At 42.4% G+C, this 25199-nt stretch overlaps 1 protein-coding gene and 2 long non-coding RNA genes across 6 annotated transcripts in view; 1 reads left to right on the forward strand and 2 right to left on the reverse strand.

Moving 5' to 3' along the window:
• The window catches only part of TMEM131L (transmembrane 131 like), a 171047-nt gene extending 160837 nt beyond the window's left edge, over positions 1–10210 (reverse strand). For 2 of the 4 annotated variants that reach the window (XM_045055764.1, XM_023252754.2), the window contains exons 1-3: positions 10005–10210; positions 9234–9304; positions 585–628 (exon numbers count right to left, since the gene is read on the reverse strand). In XM_045055764.1, the coding sequence (XP_044911699.1) occupies positions 585–628; positions 9234–9304; positions 10005–10128 (239 nt within the window). In that variant the 5' untranslated portion in view covers positions 10129–10210. The remainder of the gene's footprint in view (positions 1–584; positions 629–9233; positions 9305–10004) is intronic. The other 2 variants (XM_045055763.1, XM_045055762.1) reach the window with 1 other exon arrangement.
• A 145-nt stretch (positions 10211–10355) lies between these two features.
• Positions 10356–23540, forward strand: LOC109498928. The gene is made up of 4 exons (XR_002155967.3): positions 10356–10568; positions 11633–12370; positions 14005–14165; positions 21570–23540. It is a non-coding gene; the product is annotated as an uncharacterized LOC109498928 (long non-coding RNA).
• A 115-nt stretch (positions 23541–23655) lies between these two features.
• Positions 23656–24753, reverse strand: LOC111560032. The gene is made up of 3 exons (XR_002741485.2): positions 24713–24753; positions 24323–24486; positions 23656–23958 (listed from the first exon to the last, which is right to left on the reverse strand). It is a non-coding gene; the product is annotated as an uncharacterized LOC111560032 (long non-coding RNA).
• Positions 24754–25199: the final 446 nt, after the last annotated feature.

A 25199-nucleotide genomic window follows, 5' to 3' on the forward strand; every position in this document is an offset into this window, starting at 1 on the left:
CACCTGCCATTCCCACTGCCTATGGTACATTCCCTCTGTTTGCTGCACGGCCATTCTTCCACATCCTCCAGACTTTAGCTTAAATGTAACCTCCTAAGAGGGGCCTCACCTAACCACCCCTTCTTCTTCATTATACTATAGCAATCTAATTCTTGGTAGTTATAATTGCAATATTTTGTTTTATTTACAGTAATGTCTGACTACACCACTATATGCAACACAGGTTTTGTTCACTGTTTTATGCCCAGCACCCAGCACTGTGCCTGATGCTCAACAGATATTTGTGAGCAAGAGGACAGCATAAGCATGCCATGAAAAATGTGAAGTTGAGACTACATGTGAGAGTGTGTGGGGGGTTGGGGGGGGCAGGGGGGTATTTCTAACAGCTTTCTATACAACCTTATTTTAAAACAAAGTCATATGAATTATCAGAGAGTACAGATACCCCAAATGCCAAAGAAAAAGGTATATTACAGATATGTCAAACACATAAACATAGCTGTACATATACCAAGACTTTGACAGCATCCAAAGTGAGCAGCAATATTCAGCATGCAGGTATTTGCTCCTGTTGTTTTTCTTACCTCTGCTCTTGAGAATGTTCCTCCATATCCTCTTCAGAATCACCCTATTGATAAAAGAACATGGTTTAACAGTTATTTCAAAACAACACAAAAATCTCCAAAAGAAACAGTTCTTCAAATTAAACACAGGTAATAACCTTGTAACGAATATCTAAAAACAGTGCCTGATACACAGCAGGTATTCAGTATCTACTGAAAGAATAACACTAGTAATGACACCACTAAAAGCCATGAACAGCCAAGTGATCCCTTAGATATTTTAAGTAAAGATCCTCATTTAAAACCACAACCTACAGGGGCGCCTGGGTGGCGCAGTCGGTTAAGCGTCCGACTTCAGCCAGGTCACGATCTCGCGGTCCGGGAGTTCGAGCCCCGCGTCAGGCTCTGGGCTGATGGCTCGGAGCCTGGAGCCTGTTTCCGATTCTGTGTCTCCCTCTCTCTCTGCCCCTCCCCCGTTCATGCTCTGTCTCTCTCTGTCCCAAAAATAAATTTAAAAAAAAAAAACGTTGAAAAAACCACAACCTACATAATCTCAAAATTAGTTTGACATCTCTTCTCTCCAAGAGCCTTTTAACATTTAAGTTACACAGGGGCACCTAGGTGGCTCAGTCGGTTAAGCGTCTGACTTCGGCTCAGGTCATGATCTCACAGTTTGTGAGTTCGAGCCCCACATCAGGCTCTGTGCTGACAGCTCAGAGCCTGGAGCCTGCTTCAGATTCTGTCTCCCTCTCTCTCTCTGCCCCTCCCCTGCTCATGCTGTGTCTCTCTCTCTCTCAAAAATAAACGTTTAAAAAAAAAACATTTAAGTTACACAAAAGTCACACAAAATAAAGTTTAACAATATAGGAAATCGATCGGTTAGCTCACAATCCCCCAAATGGATATCCAACATATTTTGACATCAACATAAAAAAGGATGATCAATTTTATAAATAGTATAAACATCACACTCAAAAGCACTTCCAAAATCCTCTCCCAGACTTACCAGGCTAAAATCTAACTACATGTCATATAACAAGAGGGTAAAAAGAAAAGGCACGTGAAACCAAAACACAAGGGCAGATCGGATTAGATACCACATGTAATCTGCCGGACGGACACGATGTTGACCATTCTTTCCCGAAGCTCACCATTGCTGGCTTCAGGAATACCAAGCCTTCCTGGTCCTCCAGCTTCTCTCTAACCCTTGGCTCTCAGCACTTACTGCCTCATTGCCCTCTTCCTCCCTGTCACTGCCAGTCCTCCTGGCCCCAGACTCCCTACACCAATTCGAACCATAGGGCCCAAATCCCCAGTGCCAGCCCCCATGCCCCACTCAATCACACGTGTGGATACTCAGGGAATGCCTATCCTTCCCGAGAGCAAGACTCCTGAGATTCTGGTGAGCACTGCACCAAGCCATGGCCAACAGATGGCAAATACTCCACACTACTTGGAGGATGGATTCATTTACAGCTTCAGCCCTACTGGCAAATGCCTCCAGGACATATGCATTTTGTCTCCCCAGAAATAGTTACAACCAACACTTACTTATCAACATCAGGGGCCCCTGCCAAGTGGTTTCTGTTCTAACGCGCCTCTTTCTGTCAAGGATACCAACATCCTCCTTGACTCATGGCAAACCTTAAGGTCATCTTACACTGCTCTCCTTCCTTCGCCTCCAGGCATAAAGACCTACCCACTCATCTGAAATAGGGTACAGACCTGTCCTTTCTTCTCCATCCCTTCTGCCAGCAAATCAGCCCATACTAGCAGCACCCCAGGCCTCCATTACTACCACACACAGGGCTTCTTCCTCTGTTTAAGACTCCAGGGGCACCTGGGTGGCTCAGTCAGTGAAGCGTCCGATTTCGGCTCAGGTCATGATCTCGCAGTCCATGGGTTTGAGCCCTGCGTCAGGCTCTGTGCTGACAGTTTGGATCCTGGAGCCTGCTTCCGATTCTGTGTCTCCCTCTCTCTGCCCCTCCCCCACTCATTCTCTCCCTCTCTCTCTCTCTCTCCCTCCCTCCCTCTCAAAATAATAAATAAAAACATTACCAAAAAAAGAACAAAAAACAAAAAACAGACTGCTGTCTCCAACCCATCCCGTGTGCCACTGCAAGACCAATTTTCTTCAACATCAATCATGACTTACCACCCGCATGGTATGGACCCAGCATCCAATGGCATTGCGTTAATCTCTGCTCGAGAGCCTTCCACGACTCCCTAACTGCTAGTCAGATGTACTCCAAGCTCCTTAACCTGTAACTGAGCAACTGTCAATTGACTTTGCCATAGCCATCTCAATCTCTACAGCCACACTTCATCAAGCGCTCTGGGCTCCAATTCAAAGCATCGACTTTAAAAACACTGAACTGTCACCCATGTAAGGGTCTAGACAAGGCCCCATTCACACCTTTGCTAATGCAGCTCTCCAAGTGCCCTCCCACCCTTAAGCTTTAACAGACCCCTCCAATACACACTGTTCTTCCTCTCTCCTCTCAGTTCCTACATTTCAGCACTTGAATGTTATCTCAGGGTATTACCAGCCTTATCTCCCCAACACCACCAGGCTCTCAAAGGGCAGGAACCAAATCCTGTAATTCCCCCACCCCATCCTTTAGCAGTGCCTCAGGGCCCTTGCACTAGCTATTCTAAATCTCCCACTGCTTTCAAGGGTTGGTTCAAATGTCAAATATATCCCTTCTCAAAGGGATCTACCTTGACTTAAATTAAAACTCCAGTTCCCATCACCTGAATCTTCTCCAGTCTGCCACCACAAAGCACTGATGCCTTCCTAACAGACTAAATAAGTGACAATTTATTCTACTCCTTATCTACTATCTATATGCCTCCTGTAGACTGGAAGCTCCACAAGGGCAGTAGTTTTTGTTCAGCGTGACACCCACAGCACATAGACCAGTGCTTGGCCCACAGTACGCACTCAACAAACGTCTGCAGAGCTAAGTACCGTCTAGCTGGTTCTTAAATGCTAATGGATATATACCTTACACCTGCTAGAATGGCCATTATCAAAAAGACAAGAAATAAAAACTGTTGGTGAGGATGTGGAGAAAAGAGAACCCTCCTGCTCTGTTGGTGGGAATGCCAACTGGTGCAGCCACTGTGGAGAACCGGACGGAAATTGCTCAAAAAATTAAAAATTGATCTAACAATTGCCCTTCTGGGTATTGATCTGAAGAAAACGGAAACACTAATTTGAAAAAGTATCTATACCCAACAGCATTATTTACAATAGCCAAGACATGTAAACATCTATCCATTGATAGATGAATGGATAATGATGTGGTGGTTTGTGTGTGTATGCAGATATATGTGTACATGCATATAAATATATATATATATATATATATATATATACACATAATGAAATACTATTCAGCCATTAAAAAAACACACACACAAAATTGCACCACTTGTGACAACACGGATGGACTGTTACGGCATCATGCTAAGTGAAATAAATCAAACAGAGAAAGACAAATACTTTATGGTCATTCTCAAATACAGAATTTAAAAAACAAAAACAAATACCAAATTCATAGATACAGACAATAGACTGGTAATTGCTGGCAGGGGGTGGGGTGCAAAACGGGTGAAGAAGGTCAAAAGGTACAAACTTCCAGTAATAAAATAAGTGAGTCTCTGGGGATGTAATGTACAGCATGATGGCTAGTTAGTAACACTGCACTGCATATTTGAAAGTTATTCAGAGTAAACCTTAAAAAAGTTCTTATCACAAGACAAAAAAAATGTTTTTATAATTGTGTATGGTGACAGATGGTAACTAGACTTACTGTTATGTTGTACACCTGAAACTAATATAATGTTGTATGTCAATTATACCCCAATAAAAAGTTGTAATGCTTTTTAAAAAAATGTTTTTAATGTTTATTTATTTTTGTGAGACAGAGAGACAGAGTGTGAGCGGGTGAGGGGCAGAGAGAGAGAGAAAGGGAGACACAGAATCTGAAACAGGCTCGAGGCTCTGAGCTGTCAGCACAGAGCCCGATGGAGGGCTTGAACTCCAGAACAGTTAGATCATGACCTAGGCCAAAGTCAGACCCTTAACTGACTGGGCCACCCAGGTGCCCCAATAAAAAAAATTTTTAAGCAAAAATGTAAAAAATACTAGCGGATATGACTATTGATTATTTTTAAAGACTTCATTAAGCAAATTTTTCTAACTCAAAACAGAATATGAAAGTATCTCTCTCAGACACAGGAACTTTATCACAACACTTTTCCTGGTCAGACTGCTAAAACTCACACAGAGCACAGGCTTTAACCCTAAACACCACCTGGGTTCAAATCACACCACTCCTGCTTTCATATAGCCTTGGGCAAATTATTTAATGACTCTGGGCCTCAATTTCCTCATCTGTAAAAATCAAGTCACAACACTTCACAGTTTTTCATGTATTACCATGAGTATTAATAACTCATAAAGTGCTTAAACAATGCCAGTGATATTCAACCCATGTCAGCTATTATTTTTTTTATGTTGATAGTGGAAGCAGATTAAGCCCAAAATAAATCTCTATGACAAAAAGATTTCTAAATACCAGTCAATGATTCACTGACTGGAGCAAGATGCTATTACATAACACAGTACCTGAGATAATAAAGAATTCAGATATTCAATGTACCATTTCCCGTTTCACTTTCTACTAGTTTCCGTTATCTATACCCTCAGACTAAAGGGGTAAGACATGAGTTTTTTAAAGGCAGAGACTCTTTCTTATTCATCACTGTATCCCAGGGGCCTAACTGGGTCAGGCCCATGCTAAGCGTCTGCTAGATGAACAAACAAGGCCAGAAAAGCACTGAGCCCACCCCCCCCCCACCCCCCACAAACAGACCAACATGATTCTGTATCAGGTAACAGCTGTTCTCACTCAGCACCAATGTCTGTGTCCCAAACCTAGCTAGGGGGGGTTAGGAGCGAGACTTCTCTTCTCAGCAAAGGCTGAATGCATTAGAACAAATTCTAGATTCCCTTCTTTCTACTAGAACTGATACAAAACAACGACAACACAATAATAGGAAATCAAAGCTTAAGGCATTACACCTGCCGTCTTCGAAACTAACCTCATAAACAGGACAACACACTGGTAACTGCCTCTCCTCCCCTAGGAAGAACTCATGGGCTAGCCACTGAATGCCTTCTGTATGCAGAACCATGGGGCCACAATGGGCCCACCAAGCTCAAAAGCCCAAACCCTCTTATGGGAAATCCAGTTACGGCAAGAAGGCACCCCCAAGGCAAAGGAAAAACTGCAGACACCTAAGAAACTCAAAAGGAGAGAAATGACAGTGCTGCTGCCTAGTTAGAAGTCTAGAAGGACTGGCTCTTTGGGAACAGCAGGGCAACAGCATTCGTCCTTCCATTCAACAGATACATGTGGGGCCTCCTCTGCCAAGGGTCAGGCTGTAGCGAGCATCCTAGATGACTGACTGGAGCAACACACGAGGTCAGATTGCGGAAGGCCCCGAGGGCCAGAGCAGGTCAAGGGGATCAGCGGGATTTTACTTGAAGGCGAAGTAGGAAGGTGCACAAAGCAGTATCTTGGCACACTGGCAATTTCTTCTTGATAATAAGCTAATGAAAACATTTTTTGGTTCCTAACCATCACCACTTTGGATTCAGTGTGTTGAAGGAGGGGTAAAGCTAGAAGAGGGGGAAAATTCTGTAAATCTAAGAATAAAACCGCGTTTTTTTCTTCCTTCTCATCATCACCAGGGATAGAGTTTTTTATGTTCCTACACCAAAATATCCTACCACATAAAACAGCATCTAACAAAAAGATATGAATAATATTATGTATCTATACAACTGCAGAGAACATACAGGACTGAGTTATCTGCACTGGTTCAAGCCCTTCAAAGTAGGAAAGCTGTCCCATGCTCTCCAGAGACCAAATCTAGGAGTCAGCTGAGATACTGACAAAATAATAGGTAACATATATGAAGAGCTTACTAAGTTCAAGATACTTTTAATCCTCGCAAAATCCTCTGAGATCAACACTGCTATTACCCCCATTTTGCAGGTGAGGAAACTGAGGACGAGGGGTGAAAAGGGATGGAACCGGGAGTCAAATCCTGGAACCCTGGACAGAATTTGGAAGATGATACTAATTCAATTGTTATATTTGTTTTTATTAATGATGCACTCTTCTAGTTCTTGATCACTTAAAGACCCATTAGAAAAAGGAAAAAAAAAAAAAAAAAAGACGACCCAATCACCAGAAAACATTTCAAAAATAAACAACTATAAATAATTAGTGGTGGTAAATGTTAATATTCAATTCTGTAATGCCACATCTTCTGGTGCTCCCATTTCACCTATCACTGACAAATCTTAGCTTCTGAAGCTGCCTCGGAGTCTTCTGAGTGAAAGGAACCCAACCTAGAAATTAATTAAGGAGAAACCCTCAAATTTAAAAAACACCTATAAATACTCTCTTTTCAGCTGACTCCATGACACACGAGGGAGCTTTTTGGGGGGGGGGGTAGTCAAAATACTTTGAAGAGAATTCTCTAAAAATAACTGTCTTCAGAACTCACTGCGGTTTATATGTGTATATATTACATATATGCAGTTTAGAGAGATATGCATATAAACGTGCAGTTTAGATAAATAATATAGATCCATATATATCCTCACCCCCACCCAGGTATGTGCAGGGTAAAACAGTCTCTAAAAGATACACATATAGACAGAAACGAAGTATTTAGAAAATTATTTTGAACACCAGTTTCACTTTCATTATAGCTTTGATTAAAATAGTTTAGTTATAAATGCTTCTATACTGAGTAGTCCAGAAAGACAGCTTCTAAATTGTGACTTTTTTTTTTACCAAAGCAAACTGTATTATCCATATAAACAAAACAAAACCAAAAATTAAGACTTTTATAAAATAACTTTCATGGCTATAAATAATATCATTAATCCTATCACAAGCCTTGACATTTCCATCTCTGAGCACAGTGACTAAATCTTCAACTAATGCTCCAACAAATCAGAGTCTATAATTTACTTTCCTTTCTGTCTGGGTTGGCTTCCAACACTAACCAGTAAGAGGGTACAGGCTACAATTGAGTAAAAATGCAAATGCATATGGATATACACCAGTGCTTCTCAACCCGGGCAGTTTTGCTCCCCAGGGACATTTTGCAATGTCTGGGGACATTTTTAGCTCTCACAACTGGGGGGAAGAGGGAGGAGAAAGTGCCACTGGCATCTAGTTGGTAAAGACAGAGATGCTCTCACTGCTTGACATCCTATAGCCCCCACAACACAGAATTCTCCACCCCACAGTGTCGTTAATGCTGCTTTTGAACACCCCTGAGATACACAAATATAACTATTTTTAAAAAGTAAAAACATCAAATTTTAAATGTGGATCTTTCAGTAGAATCATGAACAATTTCTATTTAGTTCTTTTCATCTTTATGTATTTTCCAAACCCTCCCAATACACATCTGTTATTTATAATCAGAAAAAAAAAATCCATTTGGGAATAGACTTTTAAGAGAAGGACAGACTATTTGCTCCCCATCCCGATAAGGCTTCTTCTCAAAGGACTGGTCTCATTCAGCTTGCAGGCCTTCAGGGAAGGTCCAAGAAAATTTTCCTCTAAAAATCACCTCTCCGCCTTGAAGCTGTTATTCATTAGCCCTGGTAAAGGGGAATATTCTGAATATCTCAAAACCAGCACTCTAATGCTTCACATAGGAGGGAGAAACTGAAATGCAAAACAGCACAGTTCTTCAGGGAACTTATAGCTAGACATCCTGTTTTTCCAAACAGCCACCAGAGACAACATAGAATTAAGTGCTGTCACCAATGTGGGAATTAATGAACATCTTAAAAACTACCACACGCAAGCTGAATATTCCCTTATAATTCAACACCCCCCAAAAAACAGTATTTGGGGTCACTACTGCTGCTGCTGTAAAGCAGTCAACAATATATTAAAATGTGTACATCTGCACTCAAATGTTAAAATTAAACCTTCACACAATGCTTTGCAGGACCGTATCTACATATGATGCCACATATTCTCAATGAAATGCTAGTAATTATTTTTCCACATGCAATCATTGTATCATATGGGGGAGAAACCCCCAAAACCTGAAATTCAAGTTGTTAAGAGGGTGTATCTAACACGAATTAAAGGCCCTTGGAAAAAATCCAAGACTACAATCTTTTAAAGTCACATCTTCATCGCAAAGCTACTTAACGCTAATGGCAAGTGCCACTCACTAACACTTGTGAAATCAATATTCCTGTTGTCCTCAGGCACACACAGCTCCAGCTCACTTAGGGAACAGGGCACACGTCCCTCGCGCACCCAGGTCTACAGCCCGCCGAGGGGCCCGCCCTTCCCCTCCACAAGGCTGCCGCTGGCCTCGGCCCTGCTGAGGTGGCCTGGGCTCCCACCTCCTGAACTTGGGGCGGGCGTGACTCACGCCCTGTCACATGGCGCGGGAGGAGGCTGGGAAGGCCACCGCTGCCAGGTGTTCAGGCTCGGCCCGACCGTTTATTTGCCTTGCAAAGTGGCCCGAGCGCCTGTGCCGCTGGGGGGCCGACGGCCTGTCCTCCCTCGCACACCCACACCAGCCCTGTCACCTGGTCGTCCTCACCTGAGTGGGCAGCAGGAGTTCCCCTTCTTCTGCCTGCCACAGCTCCACCACGTTCTGCAAGGGCTCAATCGCTGCACGAACACCAAAAAATACACCGCATTTTAATGCACGGAAAAGAAACGCTTCCTGTTTCCCTATCATGCCCCCGTGCACTCGCCTCACCAAAACAAGTCACCCTTTCCTTCTCCAAGCGGAGGCCACCCGAGGACAAGAACACAATGGACGGGGTGCAAGCGGGCGGCCCCTCTGACAGAGAGTAGGGAGCGTGCAAGGTCGGGGTTCTTGTGCTGGGCGGGGTGGGGGGGACGCAGGGGGCTAGCCACCCGGCGGGCCGCTCGGCGCTCCGCATCCCGCAGCATCTGGGGCTGGCGTCTGCAGGATGGGTCCTGGGCGGCCAAGCTCGAGGAACAAAGCTGCAGGAAGCCGGGCCGCGGCGGGGCCCCAGCGCGCGCCACACAAAGCGGGGGCTGCGCCCGGGGCGCCCGGGGCCCGCGCACAAAGGCTCCGGGGCGCGTGCGGCTAGCGGTCCGCGCCGCTGTCCCCAAGCTCCGCGACTGCCCAGCTTTCCGTTTGTCTGAGGGCGGGGGGCGCGGGAGGGGACGCTGTGGTTAGAAAATGTTATCAGCCGAGAATTGCAACCGCTTTCCTTCCTCCTCCTGCCCCTTTCCCCTTCCTCCCCTGGCCCTCTTATAGATTTCAGCAGTTCCCTAAAAGAAAGAGAAGGGGGGGCGGGGTGGAGAAGGAGAGCGAGCACAGCGGCGCAAGGCTGACCTTGTCCCTGAGCCCCTCCCGGGCGACAGCAGGGCAGGAGGACCTGGAAGACGCCCAGCAGGAGGTTCACGGCCGCGGCGGTGCGGCAGTAGCAGCCCGGCTGCGGGCGTCGGAGCCCCGCCATGCTGGTGCTCGCGCTCCTCTCGGGTGCTCGCCGCGCTCGCTGTTCGCTCGCTGGCGCCGGGGCTGCCTCGCCCCGGGCCCGCCCCCGCGCCGCCCCGCCCCGCCCCGCCCCGCGCCGCCCCCGCCCCCGCCCCGCCCCCGCCGCAGCCGCCGCCGCTGCCGCCGCAGCTGCTGCAGCTCCGGCCCCGGGCGCGCCGCTCGCTCTGCGCGCGTGTGCGCCACAGATAGGGAGGGACGGAACGCGGCGGGGCGCGGGGGAACGTGGACAATGCGAATGCTGCGGCCCTGGGCGCCCCGCCCGGGCGCGGACCACACGGCTGCGGGCCCGCCCCACAGCGCCCCGCGGCGTCCTTCCCAAATCTGCGGTCCCCAGGCACTGTCTGCGGCTGTGACGGGGTCTCTTAGAGCTGTCGGGAGAGACTACCAGGCCACTGTCGCCAAGTGCGATTTGAGGAACTTTCGGGTGGTTTCCTCTTTGTTTGGGCACGCTGGCACAGTCGGGTTATTACCCACGAGGGAGGAGGGCGGTGTTGGGGGGGCGAGGGTGGGAGTGAGGAGTCGCCGGGCCAGAGGCCTCAGACAGGATATTAGTGGAAATAATGCAGTGGTTGTCAGGAAACGCTAGTGCAGCCACATGGCTACTGCCAGTTATGCAGCGAGGATATCCGGTGGCTGCAAAGTCTGTAATTTAAAATAAAAAGAGCTCTCCCAAGACCCGAGAGGCTGACCTCAGCGAGGCGTGGCGGTGGTGCGCCTGGCAGCCTCCGAGGAGACGGCCCAGGTTGTGACAGGTGGGGAAGCCTCTTCCTAGGGCATTTATAGCTGCAAAGACCCTGCAAATACTCCCTTAGGATTCATACTGCAAAATTCAGCCAGCCTCCTCGGAAACATGGTTGAGGTCGAGGTCGGTTGCCTGTTTCTAACATTAACTGGGTAATATACATAATACCTGAAAATGTATTTTCTAGCCCCATTATTTGATGCCTATAACCAAAAAGTACGTCTAATATCTGAGATCCCGTTTAAGTTTAATATCATGCCTTTGCCAACGGTACCACAAACAAAGGTTTTATTCAGGAATCGCTTTGCATAAGCTGGAAGTATTGGCAGTCTTAAGGTTTTTTTTAACTAGTTTGCTGCTTCCAGAGTAGTTTGTGTGAAATTCAGAGAATTTGAGCAGTGCAGAATAAGGAGAAGTGACTGGGGCACACCTGTCTGTTTACATTGATCCTCTATTTAATTGTTTCTGGTGCCTTACAGTCTAGACAATGGCAAAGCAGTGGTCAAAATAGCAGGAGGGATGCCAAAGAAGAACTAAATCAATCATGGATCCTTTTCTCCCAAGGAAAAAGTCACTTTGCCTTATCCAACTTCAAGACCCCAGTATTTTCTCAGTTCCTTGTCTTTTTCCCGTGTTCCCTGCCAGCATCTCCCTTTCTGTAGCAAGGATCGCCAGTCCCATCCTAATGAGTCTTTTTTTTTTTTTCTTCGTTTTATTTCTCTAGGTTTGTATTTCCCCTTGAGCTCTGAAGATTCTCCTCTGTGTTAAGGGGCTGTCTTCTGTCAAAAAATACTTGCCAGAGCCCAAGGAGACAGTAACTCACCTTCAAAGTTTGTTTTTAAATGAATATTCTGTCATTGGCCTATTTATTTACAATATGTGTTTTTAAGTCCTCTCATGACTTAGAATGGAAAACAAGCAAACATCGATGAACATGAAACAGGTTTCATGAAACAAGTTTAATAAAAAGTCATGGTACAAACTTTTTTACTATTTTTTTTCTTATTGCTAATTTTTAAACTATCTTACTTTTTTACTAAAAGTCTTTCCCACAATAACCAGTATCACACAATCAATGAAAATGACTTAAAAGAGGAAAATTGCTGTGGACCATTATTAAAAAAAACAGCTCTATTTTGTTCTCGTACTGAAACTTTTTGAAGGCCAGCTTGATTTTCAAGTTGTGATCTTGTGGACTTTACAAAGTGGGTAATGCTATTTGACTGTTGTTCAAAAAGCCAGAAGCATGTATCTGCAGTGCCATGGGGTTGGAGAGGGATACAGGATTACACAGCTGTCTTCTTAGATAAATCTGACCTACTTAGCCTTCTCTGGAGGTATTTTTCATGCTGACTCATGAACAACAGGAAAGTTATGGCCCATTAAGTAGCATCCATGTTTTGAAGTAAACTTCTTCTCCAAAGAAGACTCCTGTGTCATTGATGCCATTATTTGCCTGCAGGTAATAAATATTCTTTTGTCACAGAATATTAGAGTTGGAAAAATTTGGCTATTAAATAATAGCACAACTGCATCATTTTACAGAAAGAGAAACTGAAGCCCAGAAAGGATGAGAAATATCCAAGTTATAGTAGCAAAGTTATGGAGAAGTATGTATAAATAATGTTAACTAAAGAAAAAAAAATTAATGGAAACATGAATTAACTCAATATGCGAATTATAAACACAAAACTAAGCATGGAAGAGGCACTGAGGAGATACCTTACTAGAGTTTACCATTTTTTTTAAGTGTAAAATGTGATGATTTAATTATACATTGTGAAGTGATTACCACTATCAAGTACATGAATACATCTATCACCTCCCATAGCTACCTTTGTATGTGTGAAAATCTACTCTCCTAACAAATTTCAAATATACAGTAGAATATTATTAACTCTGGTCTCCATGTTGAATATTAGATCGCCAAAACTTAAAAAAAATTGTTTTCTTTTATTTAAATCCAAGTTAGTTGACATACAGTATAATAATGGCTTCAGGAATAGAATTTAGTGATTCTCCACTTACATATAATACCCAGTGCTCATCACAACAAGTGCCCCGCTATCCCCATCCCCCCACCCTACACCCCCTTGAGCAACCCTCAGTTTGTTCTCTGTATTTAAACATCTCTTATGGTTTGCCTCCCGCTTTGTTTTTATCTTATTTTTCCTCCCCTTTCCCTATGTTCATATATTTTATTTCTTAAATTCCACATGAGTGAAATCATATATTTGTATTTCTCTGACTGATTTATTTTACTTAGCATAATTATTCTAGTTCCATCCACATTGTGGAAAATGGCAAGATTTCATTCCTTTTGATCAAGTAATATTCCATTGTGTGTGTGTGTGTGTATATATATATATATATATATACACGTATATATATGTATATATATATATGTGTGTATATATATATATATATATATATATATATATATATATATATATATACCAAATCTTACTTATCCATTCATCAGTAGATGGATATTTGGGCTCTTTCCATAATTTGGCTATTGTTGTTAGTGCTGCTATAAACATTGGGGGAGTTTATCAATTTTAAGTTAGATCCATATAAGTTAATTTAAACACATGCGCACACACACACACACATCTACCTAGGGGGTAGCTGGATGGCTCAGTCGGTTGAGCACCTGACTCTTGATTTCCACTCAGGTCATGATTGCATGGTTTCATGAATTCACACCCCACATTGGGCTCTGTGCACTGACTGCATAAAGCCTGCTTGAGATTCTCCTTCTCTCTCTACCCCTCCCCCACTTGCACTCTGTCTCCCTCAGAATAAATAAATAAACTTAAAAAAATTAAAAAATAAAACACATACACACACACCTAGGAGCGCCTGGCTAATTCAGTCCAAAGAGCATGCAACTCTTGATCTTGAGGTTGTGAGTTCAAGCCCCATCTTGGGTATAGAAATTACTAAAACATTAAATAAACTTAAGAACCCCCCACCCCACACACACACACACACCTAAAATTGACTAAATCTACACTCATTTTAAGATATACAAGATGTTGACCATGCTTTGGACTTAACTGCACTCTTGTTTTTTTTTCTTAATGAGTATAGATGAAAACCAAGCAAGTCTATAAATGTGAGTTACATCTCAACACATTCTACATAAAACTGACAGTGAAGCATCAAGTCCAAATCACCTGTCTCTAGTCTAGAGAAGATTCAACACACCAGGTCACATGGTGGGTTGTAAAGACTGAAAGAGATACTATATGGTAAGCATCTAGTATATGTGTTAATAAATGCTAGTAATGATATTATCTTGCATGCACATTGTGGGGACATGCCAGACCTTTCTTGAATATGGTAAATTTGATACTGATATTCAATTATTTTAATTACCTATTCATTATCCCTGATCCTTTATAACTCAGACATGCTGGAAATGGGAATGTTTAATGAAAATGTACATGTAACAGCTGTTTGCTATCTATCTATTTTGGGCTTCACCCCAGTCACAACAATAAAACCAAGGGTTTCATGAAACAACCACTACCATCATTGCTAGGATCCGAGCCTCATCTTCCCTGGGAAGAAATGCCCAGAGGGATGGCTCTTGAAAGCAGAAACCTAATGGTTTTGGTCAGGTACCTTTAAGATGCAAATTGTCCCCTTAAGGGGACCCAGCATATGCTAACTTTATTCCATTTATCCATTTATTCCATTCATCTCAAGAAGCCTCGATTAGGTGCACTGGATAAAGTTTCTCTCCTTTCTCAAACGACTCTGTTGTGTTAAACAATGGTCCTTTACCATTATGAAAATACCAAGCATCAGTATTCATAGTTAAAAATAGTCATCTTTCTCTCCATTTTTTTTCAAAACCCATAAGATTGTACAATGAAAAGGATACATTTCACTGTATACAAATTAAAGTAAAAATGATAAAGTTTTTAATTAATAAATTTTTAAGAAATTAAAGACAAAATTTTTAAAGATAGGTTAGACTGTGATTTATACAGGATGCCTTGGATGTGGTTATGCTAAAGGTTTAAATATGATTAAATGATATTAAATATGATACATGAGTGAAAAACAAAAAAAAAGTAAACAAAACAAAAAAGTAGTTACCTTCCCAGTAGTCTACATTGTGACTTGGCATGGTTATTCGGCTTAGTTCTGGTCAATGAGATACAGGCAGGCCTCTACTAACATGGCTCCAAAGAAAGCTATTGCTTTCATGATGAAAAGGAATAGACTCAGCTAATACAGTCCTTTTACTCTGTGTCCTTTTTCCTCCTGGACTATAAACATAATGCCCAGAGATTTGCAGCCAGCAGGCAAGCCTGAGGAAGAAAGCTACCTTTCTTTTTGATGGCCCCAAGAAACGGTGCTTATCACTTAGCATACTAGTTTATTCTCCAAAGGACAGTGCCATCACCAGATACATCACATTAGGTCTATGTGGATGGCACTCGTGACACGTGTGACATACAGCTCTAAGTACTGTGAGATCTTCCCCATACCTCCTCAGTCTGCTTTGCAGCCTCTTGCCTCTCTGTTCAACCTCTAAAAGTAAGAGTACTCTAGGGCTTGGTCCTGGATGCTCTTTATACTCTCTCTTTCTGGATAAACTCATCCAGCCCCAAGTCTTTAAATATCTATAAGCTAATGAGTCCCAAGTTAGAATTTTAGGCTTAACCTGAAGTCCACATTCATATTCCCAGCTGCCTACTTGTCATCTCCACCTGAATGTTGAATAAGCATCTCAAACCTAACATGTCCTACTTGCTTCTACCCATCCAAAGCTGCACATCCCTAGTCTTCCTAACTTCAAGTACGTTGCTGTAGCATCTACCCAGTTGCTCAAGCCAAAAGCCAAAGTGTCACCCTTAGTCCATATTTTCTTTATACCCTTAAATCTAGCAACAAGTCGTGCCACCTCCAGAACATTCCTCATACTTATCCTTTCTGAACCACTACCCCGATGTAGGAGTGCCTCATCCCTCACATAGACTCCTACCATTGCCTTCTACTGGTTTCTCTGCTTCCACTCTCTCCCCTTACATCTGGTTTTCCAACAGCCAAAATGATCTTTTAAAAACAGAATTCATCTGGCAGCATTCCATCTAACAAATGGAGGATCACTCTGAGGAGTTATAAAAATTAAAAAAAAAAAAAAGCAGATTATGTACAAAACCCTGCAGTGGTTTCCTAGAAGCTTAGAATAAAATCTGAACTCCTTTCCTTGTCCTGCAGGAAGTGAGATCTGGCTCCTCCTCGCCTTTCTAACCGCATCTTCTACCAGTCTTCCCCTTGATAACTGTTCTTCAGCCCAGGGGCTTTTGCATTCCCCAAACCTACCAGACTTGACCCCCATCTCAGGGCCTTCACACTTGCTGTTTCTTCCATGTGGGAAGCTCTTTGTCTCATTGTCCCACATCTGGCTCCTTCTCATCATTTACATAGGGCTGCTACATAAGGTTGTGTATAAAGAGCCAAGGAATAGGGACTGACATCAGCTCTCTGATTCACCAAGCCACGCTCTGGCTCGAGGATGCCCACAGTGAGAAGAGTCTTATTCTGATTCCACAAAGGCACGGACGGATGGCCAAACCCCGCGCCTATTTTGTGTCCTCCTGGACGGAGGACCTTTTTCCAATCAAAATATTATTTCTTATGTCTGAGAAGAAGGTAGAATGAACAGTCACTGGGCACCAACTTTACATGCATTTCTTATTTTTAAAAAAAAATTTTTTTTAACGTTTATTTTATTTTTTTGAGACAGAGAGAGACAGAGCATGAATGGGGGGAGGAGCAGAGAGAGAGGGAGACACAGAATCGGAAGCAGGCTCCAGGCTCTGAGCCATCAGCCCAGAGCCCGACGCGGGGCTCGAACTCACAGACCGCGAGATCGTGACCTGAGCTGAAATCAGACGCTTAACCGACTGAGCCACCCAGGCGCCCCTGCATTTTTTAAAAACACAACAGGATTAGTCTTATTGTCCCCATTTTACATGTTAAACAGTAAGATTGAGAGAAGTAAATTGTTAATGCAGAGTTAAAATTGGACTCTAATTCCATTGTACCATAGTGTCTCTAAAGATGAAGGAGCAAGAACTCACTTGGAAGCTTCCACTTTTTTCATGTTTTAATTCTACTTCTTATTTTCAGATTGTTGTAGGAAAGTTAGAACAATCTACAAAAGCCCAACTATAGTCATTAAAAATAAATTACTATTGCTACATATAGATGCAAAACATACCCCACCTACACACCCTCCAGGTAATAAATTAAGATCAATATGAAATCCAGTAAAACCTGTCATTTTACTTTTGAGCCTCCACACTTTTGGAGATGCAGTTCTTATCCTTCTGACTTTTGTACTTACTTGCTTGCTTATAGTGTATTTGGGAAAGTTATTTGTATAAACTTCTAAAATAGTGGCTGCATTAACTTATTTAATTGTTTATACTTATTAAAATCTTCTACTTGGGAAGTCAAAATGCAGACCGATAAGTAGGATTTATTTTTCTCTTCCTTGCCGAGTTTTTTTCCTTCCTTGTTGTTTTTGAAAAGACATGACTGGACTTCAGAAGGTTGGCAAGAATTGCACTTCTGTAAGTCGAGTCAATTTCTTGATGATCTTGGAAAAATATTTTTTAAGGACTTAAACTATAAAGCCAGGACACCCCCTTAATCTGAGAAGCAGAAATAGTAAGTACTTTTTCAGCTGTATTTCACAGTCTGAAGTGATTCCTTGTAACTCAACTTCCTTTCTTAGAAATAATGAAAGATAACCCTCCTATAGTGCTTATGACCTGCCAAGCCCTATCCTAAGTCCTTTGCATATATTAAGTCATTTAATCCTTCCAACAACCCAATGAGGTGGGTATTATTATTATCCCTATTTTACAGATGGAGAAATTGAGGCACAGATAGGTAAGGTACAACTTAGTTGCCCAAGGCCACAAATCAGTAAAGGTACAGAGCTGAAATCTAAGCCCAGGCGTCTGTCTCTGGAATCCATGTCCTTGACCACCAGAGCAATACTATCTTTATACCTTCAAGTGATTGGGAGGGTAGTTATGATCACTTTTGTACTATTGGTGAGCATTAGAAATGTATGCAAAATGCACTGAAATTAGAGACGCTGAAAATAAAGGCCATCATGGCATCAAAAATCTAACAAATTGTTAAGAGGATGTCAATACCGAATAGCCAACGTCTAGTCATTGAATGTGTCATAGTTCCAGAAATAATGGCATTCTAGGTCATGGAAATGAGTCTATCTAGGTAAAGTAACCTTGATATATTATATGAATTAAGTTATATGAACCCATGTTGGCTGAGGAAGCTCCCCAAACTAATACCATATACCACTTTCCACAGTGAGATATAATCTTAATAGTAGTACTTTTTCAACAATACTTATATGATTCACTCACCTGAGCATTCTAACTGCAATTTTGGAAAATATGCTTCACGACCTGAACAAAGCACTTCACCTCCCTGCACCTGTTTTCTTACCTGTAAAATGAAGCCATTAAACAATATGATCTTTAAGACCCTTTCCATGCCTAACATTATATGATTTTCTGTCCCGACCTGATAGCTTGGAAGCAAGAAGCCTGAGCTTTTTTGGTTGTCATTTCTTACTATTTCAAAATCCACTGAGTAAAGCAACTTCACAGCTTCCTGAACTTGCATGCTTTCAGATTACAATCATGTTAAGTTTGGCATTTAAAGTTCAAATCAAAAGTTGCCCAGTCAGCAGCAGGGGACCAGATATTATGGAGAAGAAGTAGTAAAGGGGAGATCTGTTCTTTCCTTAGGTACACACCTGATTTGCCAGTGTGGGACCACTTAGCAAAGCATACAGTCGGTAAAATCTAATGTCCTATCTATGGGGTCTGGAGTAAGTTATTTAACCTCTCTGTGCCTTAGTCTGTCATTTGTAAAACAGAGATGATAACCATCTACCTCACAAGTTGTGGCAGAGAAATGAGTCTATGTGAGCCTGGAGAAGAGTGTCTGGCACATAGTAAATGCCACATAATGTTTTGTTATTGCTCTTGTTTCCTATATTAAGAGAAACAAAATAAGAACCGGAAGAAGGTAAAACCTAAGAGTCTGGATGGGCACTCAAGAGAGAAGCTCAGGCAATGGCTCATAGAAGGCTTCTGCCAAGTTACCTTTACTGCCAGGCCAATGTGAAACAAAAGCCCTCATACTGTGAAAATACCCCCATTTCAGTTCGTCTATGTATTTATTTATTTTTAATTTTTTTTTCTTACATTTATTCTTTTTTGAAAGAGAGAGAGAGAGTGCATGTGCCTGAGTGGGGGAGGGGCAGAGAGCGAGGGAGACAAAGAATCTGAAGCAGGCTCCAGGCTCTGAGCTGTCAGCACAGAGCCTGATGTGGGGCTCGAACTCACCAACTGTGAGCTCATGACCTAAGCCGAAGTCGGACACTTAACCAACTGAGCCACCCAGGCGCCCCATCAGTTCTTCCATTTAGACACATGTTTAAATTCCAGGCTCCTGAGCCAATACAGGGCTTTCTTACTCTTCCTTCAGCTGCAAAGTAAAGCTGACCACTAATTGAAAAGGGAACATCTTGAGTAAGTTCTGATCTGTTTACTTTTGTATGATCTCCCTCCCCTTTCAAGAAATAATAATAATAGGAGCAAACACTTACTTACACAGGCAGAGGTGAAGTAACTTCCCAAGGTCACAGCGCTAAGTGGCGGAGTCAGAATTCAAACCGGGGCTGTCTGGCTCCAGAATGTGCGCTTGTATGCTAGTAACCACGACATTTTGCTGCATCACAGACTACATTCAGTGTGTGTGTGTGTGTGTGTGTGTGTGTGTGTGTGTGTGTGTTGGAAGGTTGGAAGAAGAGAATAAAGTACACTCTAAAGGACTTGAAAGGAACACTGCTGCATCATTGAAAAATACACTCACACAGAGTACCAAACATGACATCTGACCCTGCATCATGCTAAACGGAGGCACCCTGTGCACCTTGCTCGGGAAAGAAGCTGCAGACACATGATCGGGGGGCCCTCCACTCGTGTAGTGCAACTCACAACCCTCCCAGGCCCCTGGCTGGTCGCGGCAGCCCTTACAGGACAGCAGGCCCTGTGGCTCAGAAAGAGAAACCAAGGGGGAGGCAAACAGAAGGCACGGCTCGGGACACAACCTGAGGCAAGTCAGCGGCCAACAATAGCTTGGAGGTAACAGCAGAAACATCTTCAACTGGAGTGCAGCTATGAAGCCTGAGGACTCCGACCGGCAGGAGGCAAAGGGGCAGAATCACAAACAGCGGGGGCGCGAACCTCAAGCCGTGGTTTCCACAACTGTAGCCAGAAGGCTGTGCAGAAAACCTCCAACGTCAGCCAGCAGCTCTTCTAGAGATCTGGATCCCCAGAAAGTAGTGAGAGGTGCGAGAGCACTGCCCAGGACTCATAAGACTGAGGTTCTGGTCCTAGCTGGCTCTGTGCCCTTCTGCAATATATATTTACATACTTACAGAAAGGTACAGAACACATATGCAGTTTCCTCCACAAGCAGCACATCAAACTGGAAGTTGTAGGTCAATTACTTGGAGGGTCGGAGGTTACTAAATTGGATAAGAGACTTTGGCAATCATCTGTGTGTGGAGGAAGAAGTATCTACACTATAGCAGTGGCAGTTATTTTGCTAAATAGCAAACAAGAGTTTTTCCCCTACCAACACGTAGGCAAATTCTTTTGAGTCAGCCCAATAGATGTGAAGGAAGGACCAATCCCACTCCCCTTAGAAATTATTTTTGCTATATATAAAAAATTACCTTGGTCATATTTTATATTAATAGATCAGCCTCACTTAAGAAGCACAGATTAAGATAACTGTGCAGTATCATTTTATAATGATTAAATTAACAACAATAACAACAAAGCACCCCACAAAAAAACAGATCATTATAAAAACCCAGTTTGGGCAAGATTCAAAGAAACCAACATTTTACATTGTCAGGGATGGGATGAGTTGATACTTTTTCTTAAAGGCAGCCCAAATACAGAATAAGAGCCATAAAAATGACCATAACCTTTGAAATGTATTTTGAGAAAATAATTTTAAATAAAAGATAATTTTGTAAGATACGGCCATGTTATTTAATGGTTCCAAAATGGAAACAGCCCAAATAAATCCACAAATGTGGAAATGGCAAAGATACTCATGATAGAATCGGTACAATAAAAAGCATATAAATGGGTTTTTTTAAACACTGTAAAAAGAAAAAAGCACACACACATAAGGTTGAAAAAGAAGGGATTTCTAGGCAATGAAAGCAGGAAGGCGTAGAAGATAGTGTCTCACGTGGGCAGAATGGGGGTTCATGAAAGAGTGCAGCTCCACTTGGAAGGGGTGTAAGTGCCAGGGTCAGGGATGAGCTTTGTCAGTTTAAACACAAACTAAAAGGCCCATGGGAAGCCATGATCATAAGCCATTTGTTTATGCATTTTTCTATTGAATGATTTTAAATTTTCAGTTGTGAGGAGAAAAACTGGCACGTGGTTTAACAGGAAGACCATAGAGCAGGTCATCAAAGAGAAGGTGGGCACGGGGCAGCGGGTGTTGGTTACCTAAATGGGAAAGGGGATCAATGACTGGATTTTCCTCTGCTTTTTCAGTGAGCAGATAACTAAAGAGGTCCCTGAAACAAGAAGCTGGTACACAGGCCAGTGTCTCAAAGGGAGCAGGGTTCTGAGCAGGAAATGGCTAAGACAGTCTCCAGTTGTCAGAGGAAGTTGATGTAATGAAGGCAAGACTACGGGAAAATGTTGCTCAATTATTAAGACCAAATACTTCAGATCACCTCTGAAGAAGCCCAGATTTTATCTCAGAACAAAAAGGTAAGAGGCTGAGAGGATTAGATAAAATATGTGCAGAAGTGCTTTGCCAACTGAGAAATGCTTTATAAATACTTGCCCTGGAGATAAGGGCTTCACTCTAAAAGACAAAACAAAGCAAAACGACAACAAAAAAACAAACAAAAAGATTGCAAAATTAGCCAGTGTGTTTTTAAACTATAATTCTAAATCGATTATTTCATAAATTCTTATAGTTCTAATTTTGAAGAAGAGTTGGTAAAATCATAATCTTTTTTTTCTATTTGAAGCTATGATTTTATCTTGATCATTTAACCATTTTGGCTCTTTCCAGATTTTTGGTAATCTATAAGCCAGCCCTAATTAAATTGATCATGTTGTGAATTAGTGAAATAGTCTAAAAACACCAAAATTGGCCATGATTGCCTCAATGATTTTTGTAGTCTTAATATTTTAAATCAAATGACCACTTAATCACTCATTCATGCATGCATTCATTCAGGAAAATTGCAAGAGAGACGATGTGTCTAGGTAGTAAGGCAATAGAAAGGTACAGAACACTAAAGACTTAAAAAAAATAAAAATATGAAAGTAGGGTTACGTTACATAAATTGTTCTTTCTGCTGATCTCCGTGAGTAAATAAATAACTTAAATCTTTTCAAAGAACACCATTTGATCGTTCTTGCCTAATCTTAGCATTTGGCTTTGTGAAGCCTGCTGAGTTGTGCTAGCTAAATGCTTGCACTTACACGCACTTACATGTTTCCTCAATGTTTGGTCCGCCAGGGCCAAGAGTCAGCTTCTACCTCATGCCTCAGGGATATCAGGTTTCAACTCATATCGTCTGCATATTGTATACCTCCCCTCGTGCCTCATTAAAAGGAACACTTTCCATTTACTTTTCTTCTTGTGACTACTGGGTCCACGGTTGTTTTCTTTCTCTACTGTTGTTAAACATCACCTGTATCATTAAGCCCAGATGTACAAAGGTATAGAGCAACACTTCTAGCTGAGAAAGGTAGTCATCTTGACTAGATACAAGTTTATCCATGCGATGAAAGTACCATTTCATTTTTGATGGCCTTCATTTAGCATTTATCGCTGGGGCTGGGTTTTGTGTTGCCTTTATAAACACACACACACACACACACACACACACACACACAGCCTAGTTCTTTTTAGGCGCTTCTCCAGCTGTGAGTTTAGCAAGGCTTCCTGCTAATGGGGAGACAGAATTACAGCTCCAAACATTCCCCTGCCACTGATCCAGAACATGTGTTATCATATCACACACTGTCAATTGATTCCAAATCCCTGCCAACAGGGCACAGTCTGCATTCCAAATATCTAAGGCCCTGGGACAGTGAATTATAAAACAGAAATATGCTATGCTTTCTCCTTTAATTTGGTGCACACATGACTAAGTTTGCTGAACATTTTTGATTCTTAGAATACGTTTGCTTTTTTTTCCCCCTGAAAACATAGAACAGCCTACAAAATCTCTGTACGTTAGTGGCAATAGACTTATTCTGAAGATCCCCAGTCTCCTCCGTGTCACTTCCAATCTCTTGGTAAAGGTTGGTTAACAGGAAATAGGGCAAGATGGAAGGGAGCTCACATTTAGGATAATAAAGTGACTCTCATTCAACTGATGAGAGACATAAACAGTCTGACTATGATGGTCCCACGGGAGTAGAAGGCTAAGATTTCAAACGCTATATAAACAGTTGCAAATCTCTGCAATTACTCTACAAATGGACTCCTAGCGCACATGGCAATGTCAGGAATAAACATATTTTCAGTTCTGTGCTATCCTGTATTGATGACCTGAGTTACCATTGATTTATTCCTTATTTAAAATAAGTGTATAAAACAATTCAAAATAAGTGCAATGAACAAACATGGCTAAAACTTTATTTTTGTGATTATTGAGGACTGGAGAGTGGGGGCAGGGAGAAGAGAGACCAAGTGTCACTGGCAACCTGGCATTGGGAACATCTTGGGGATAAGCAGGAAAGTTGGACTCCTCAGAAGTCCTCAGCCCCAAAATGCCCGAAAAGCCCCAACTTGGTTACTATGGTGATACCATTCCATTCCAGTAATTTCACCTGACAAGGTCTCTGTTGTCTCTTCACTCTTGAACATGAGCCCATCCCACTCTTCTGTGACCTAGCTCTTCCTCATTAGATCCTAAGAGACAACCACATATGCACACATAAGAACAGGCAGTTAATACTTTGTGACAAGTGAGTTAATGCCAGAGGGTGAATTGCCAGGGCAAGTACTCAAACTTCACAGAAGAGGATGCTGCATATTTTCAAATCAAATCTCATTATACATGGCAGAGTCCTGGTGTAATGGTGGCCTGGCCTGGTTTTCCCTCAATGTATTAGCTCGTGCTAAGAAAAAAAAAATCTGGACAGCTGCATAATTACCCCCAAATTGTTTTCAAATTGGTCTGGGACAACGAAGACATAACTCCACTAGCCTTCAAGAGGCTTGGCCTCCAGGATCAGCTTATGGTCAACCGAGTGAGATCATGCAAGCCACTTACACTTGCTAGGTCTGTAGTTCTTCAACAACAAAATGGAGGAGTTGTGCGGGCGGTGCATGGTCTCAAATCCAGAGACTCTTTTCTTATTGGTCCCTTCTTCTCTGAGATGAAGGATTTTCCTGCTCACTTCTAGGCCTATTTGTTTGATATTGCTCATTCAAAACCTTTAGGGAACAGAAACAATAATGTGTGAAGTAGGAGTGTACATTATCAGAATAAAGGAACTTTAACCTTATTATATGATTTTTTATATGTCTACTTGGGAGAGACAATACATAAGATTATAATAGGAAAGACTAATTCATCTATTTAAGTATAATAGGTGTTTTCATTTCCTGAAAAGCCAAATTATGAACACTGGGTATAAAACTAGATTTAAATTCAGGGCACCTGGGTGGCTCAGTCGATTAGGTGTCCGACTTCGGCTCAGGTCATGATCTTGCAATTCATGGGTTTGAGCCCCACGTCGGGCTCTGTGCTGATAAGCTCGGAGCCTGGACCCTGCTTCGGATTCTGTGTCTCCTTCTCTCTCTGCCCCTCCCCCGCTCGTGCTCTCTCTCTCTCTCTCTCTCTCTCTCTCAAAAATAAACAAACATTAAAAAATTTTTTTAAACTAGATTTAAATTATGTAACAATAAAAGTGGATTCTTCTCAAATGTCAAGACATATCTATGTATTAAAAGTCCCTCTTGAGAAATGTTCTCCTATGTTTATTTCTACTTATTCGAGTACAACATATATCATGGCCAGCATTTTGCTGTAAAAGCCACTGACTATAAGCACTTGGATTCATTGACCTGAGTCCAAAGCCAGAATGTTGGAACTCTCCAGAAGGAAGGAGGTCTGCTCTAATCAGTCGTAAGATGAGAGTAGTTGA

This window comes from Felis catus, chromosome B1 (genome assembly GCF_018350175.1).
Source record: "Felis catus isolate Fca126 chromosome B1, F.catus_Fca126_mat1.0, whole genome shotgun sequence".
In the NCBI taxonomy this organism is placed as follows: Eukaryota; Metazoa; Chordata; class Mammalia; order Carnivora; family Felidae; genus Felis; species Felis catus.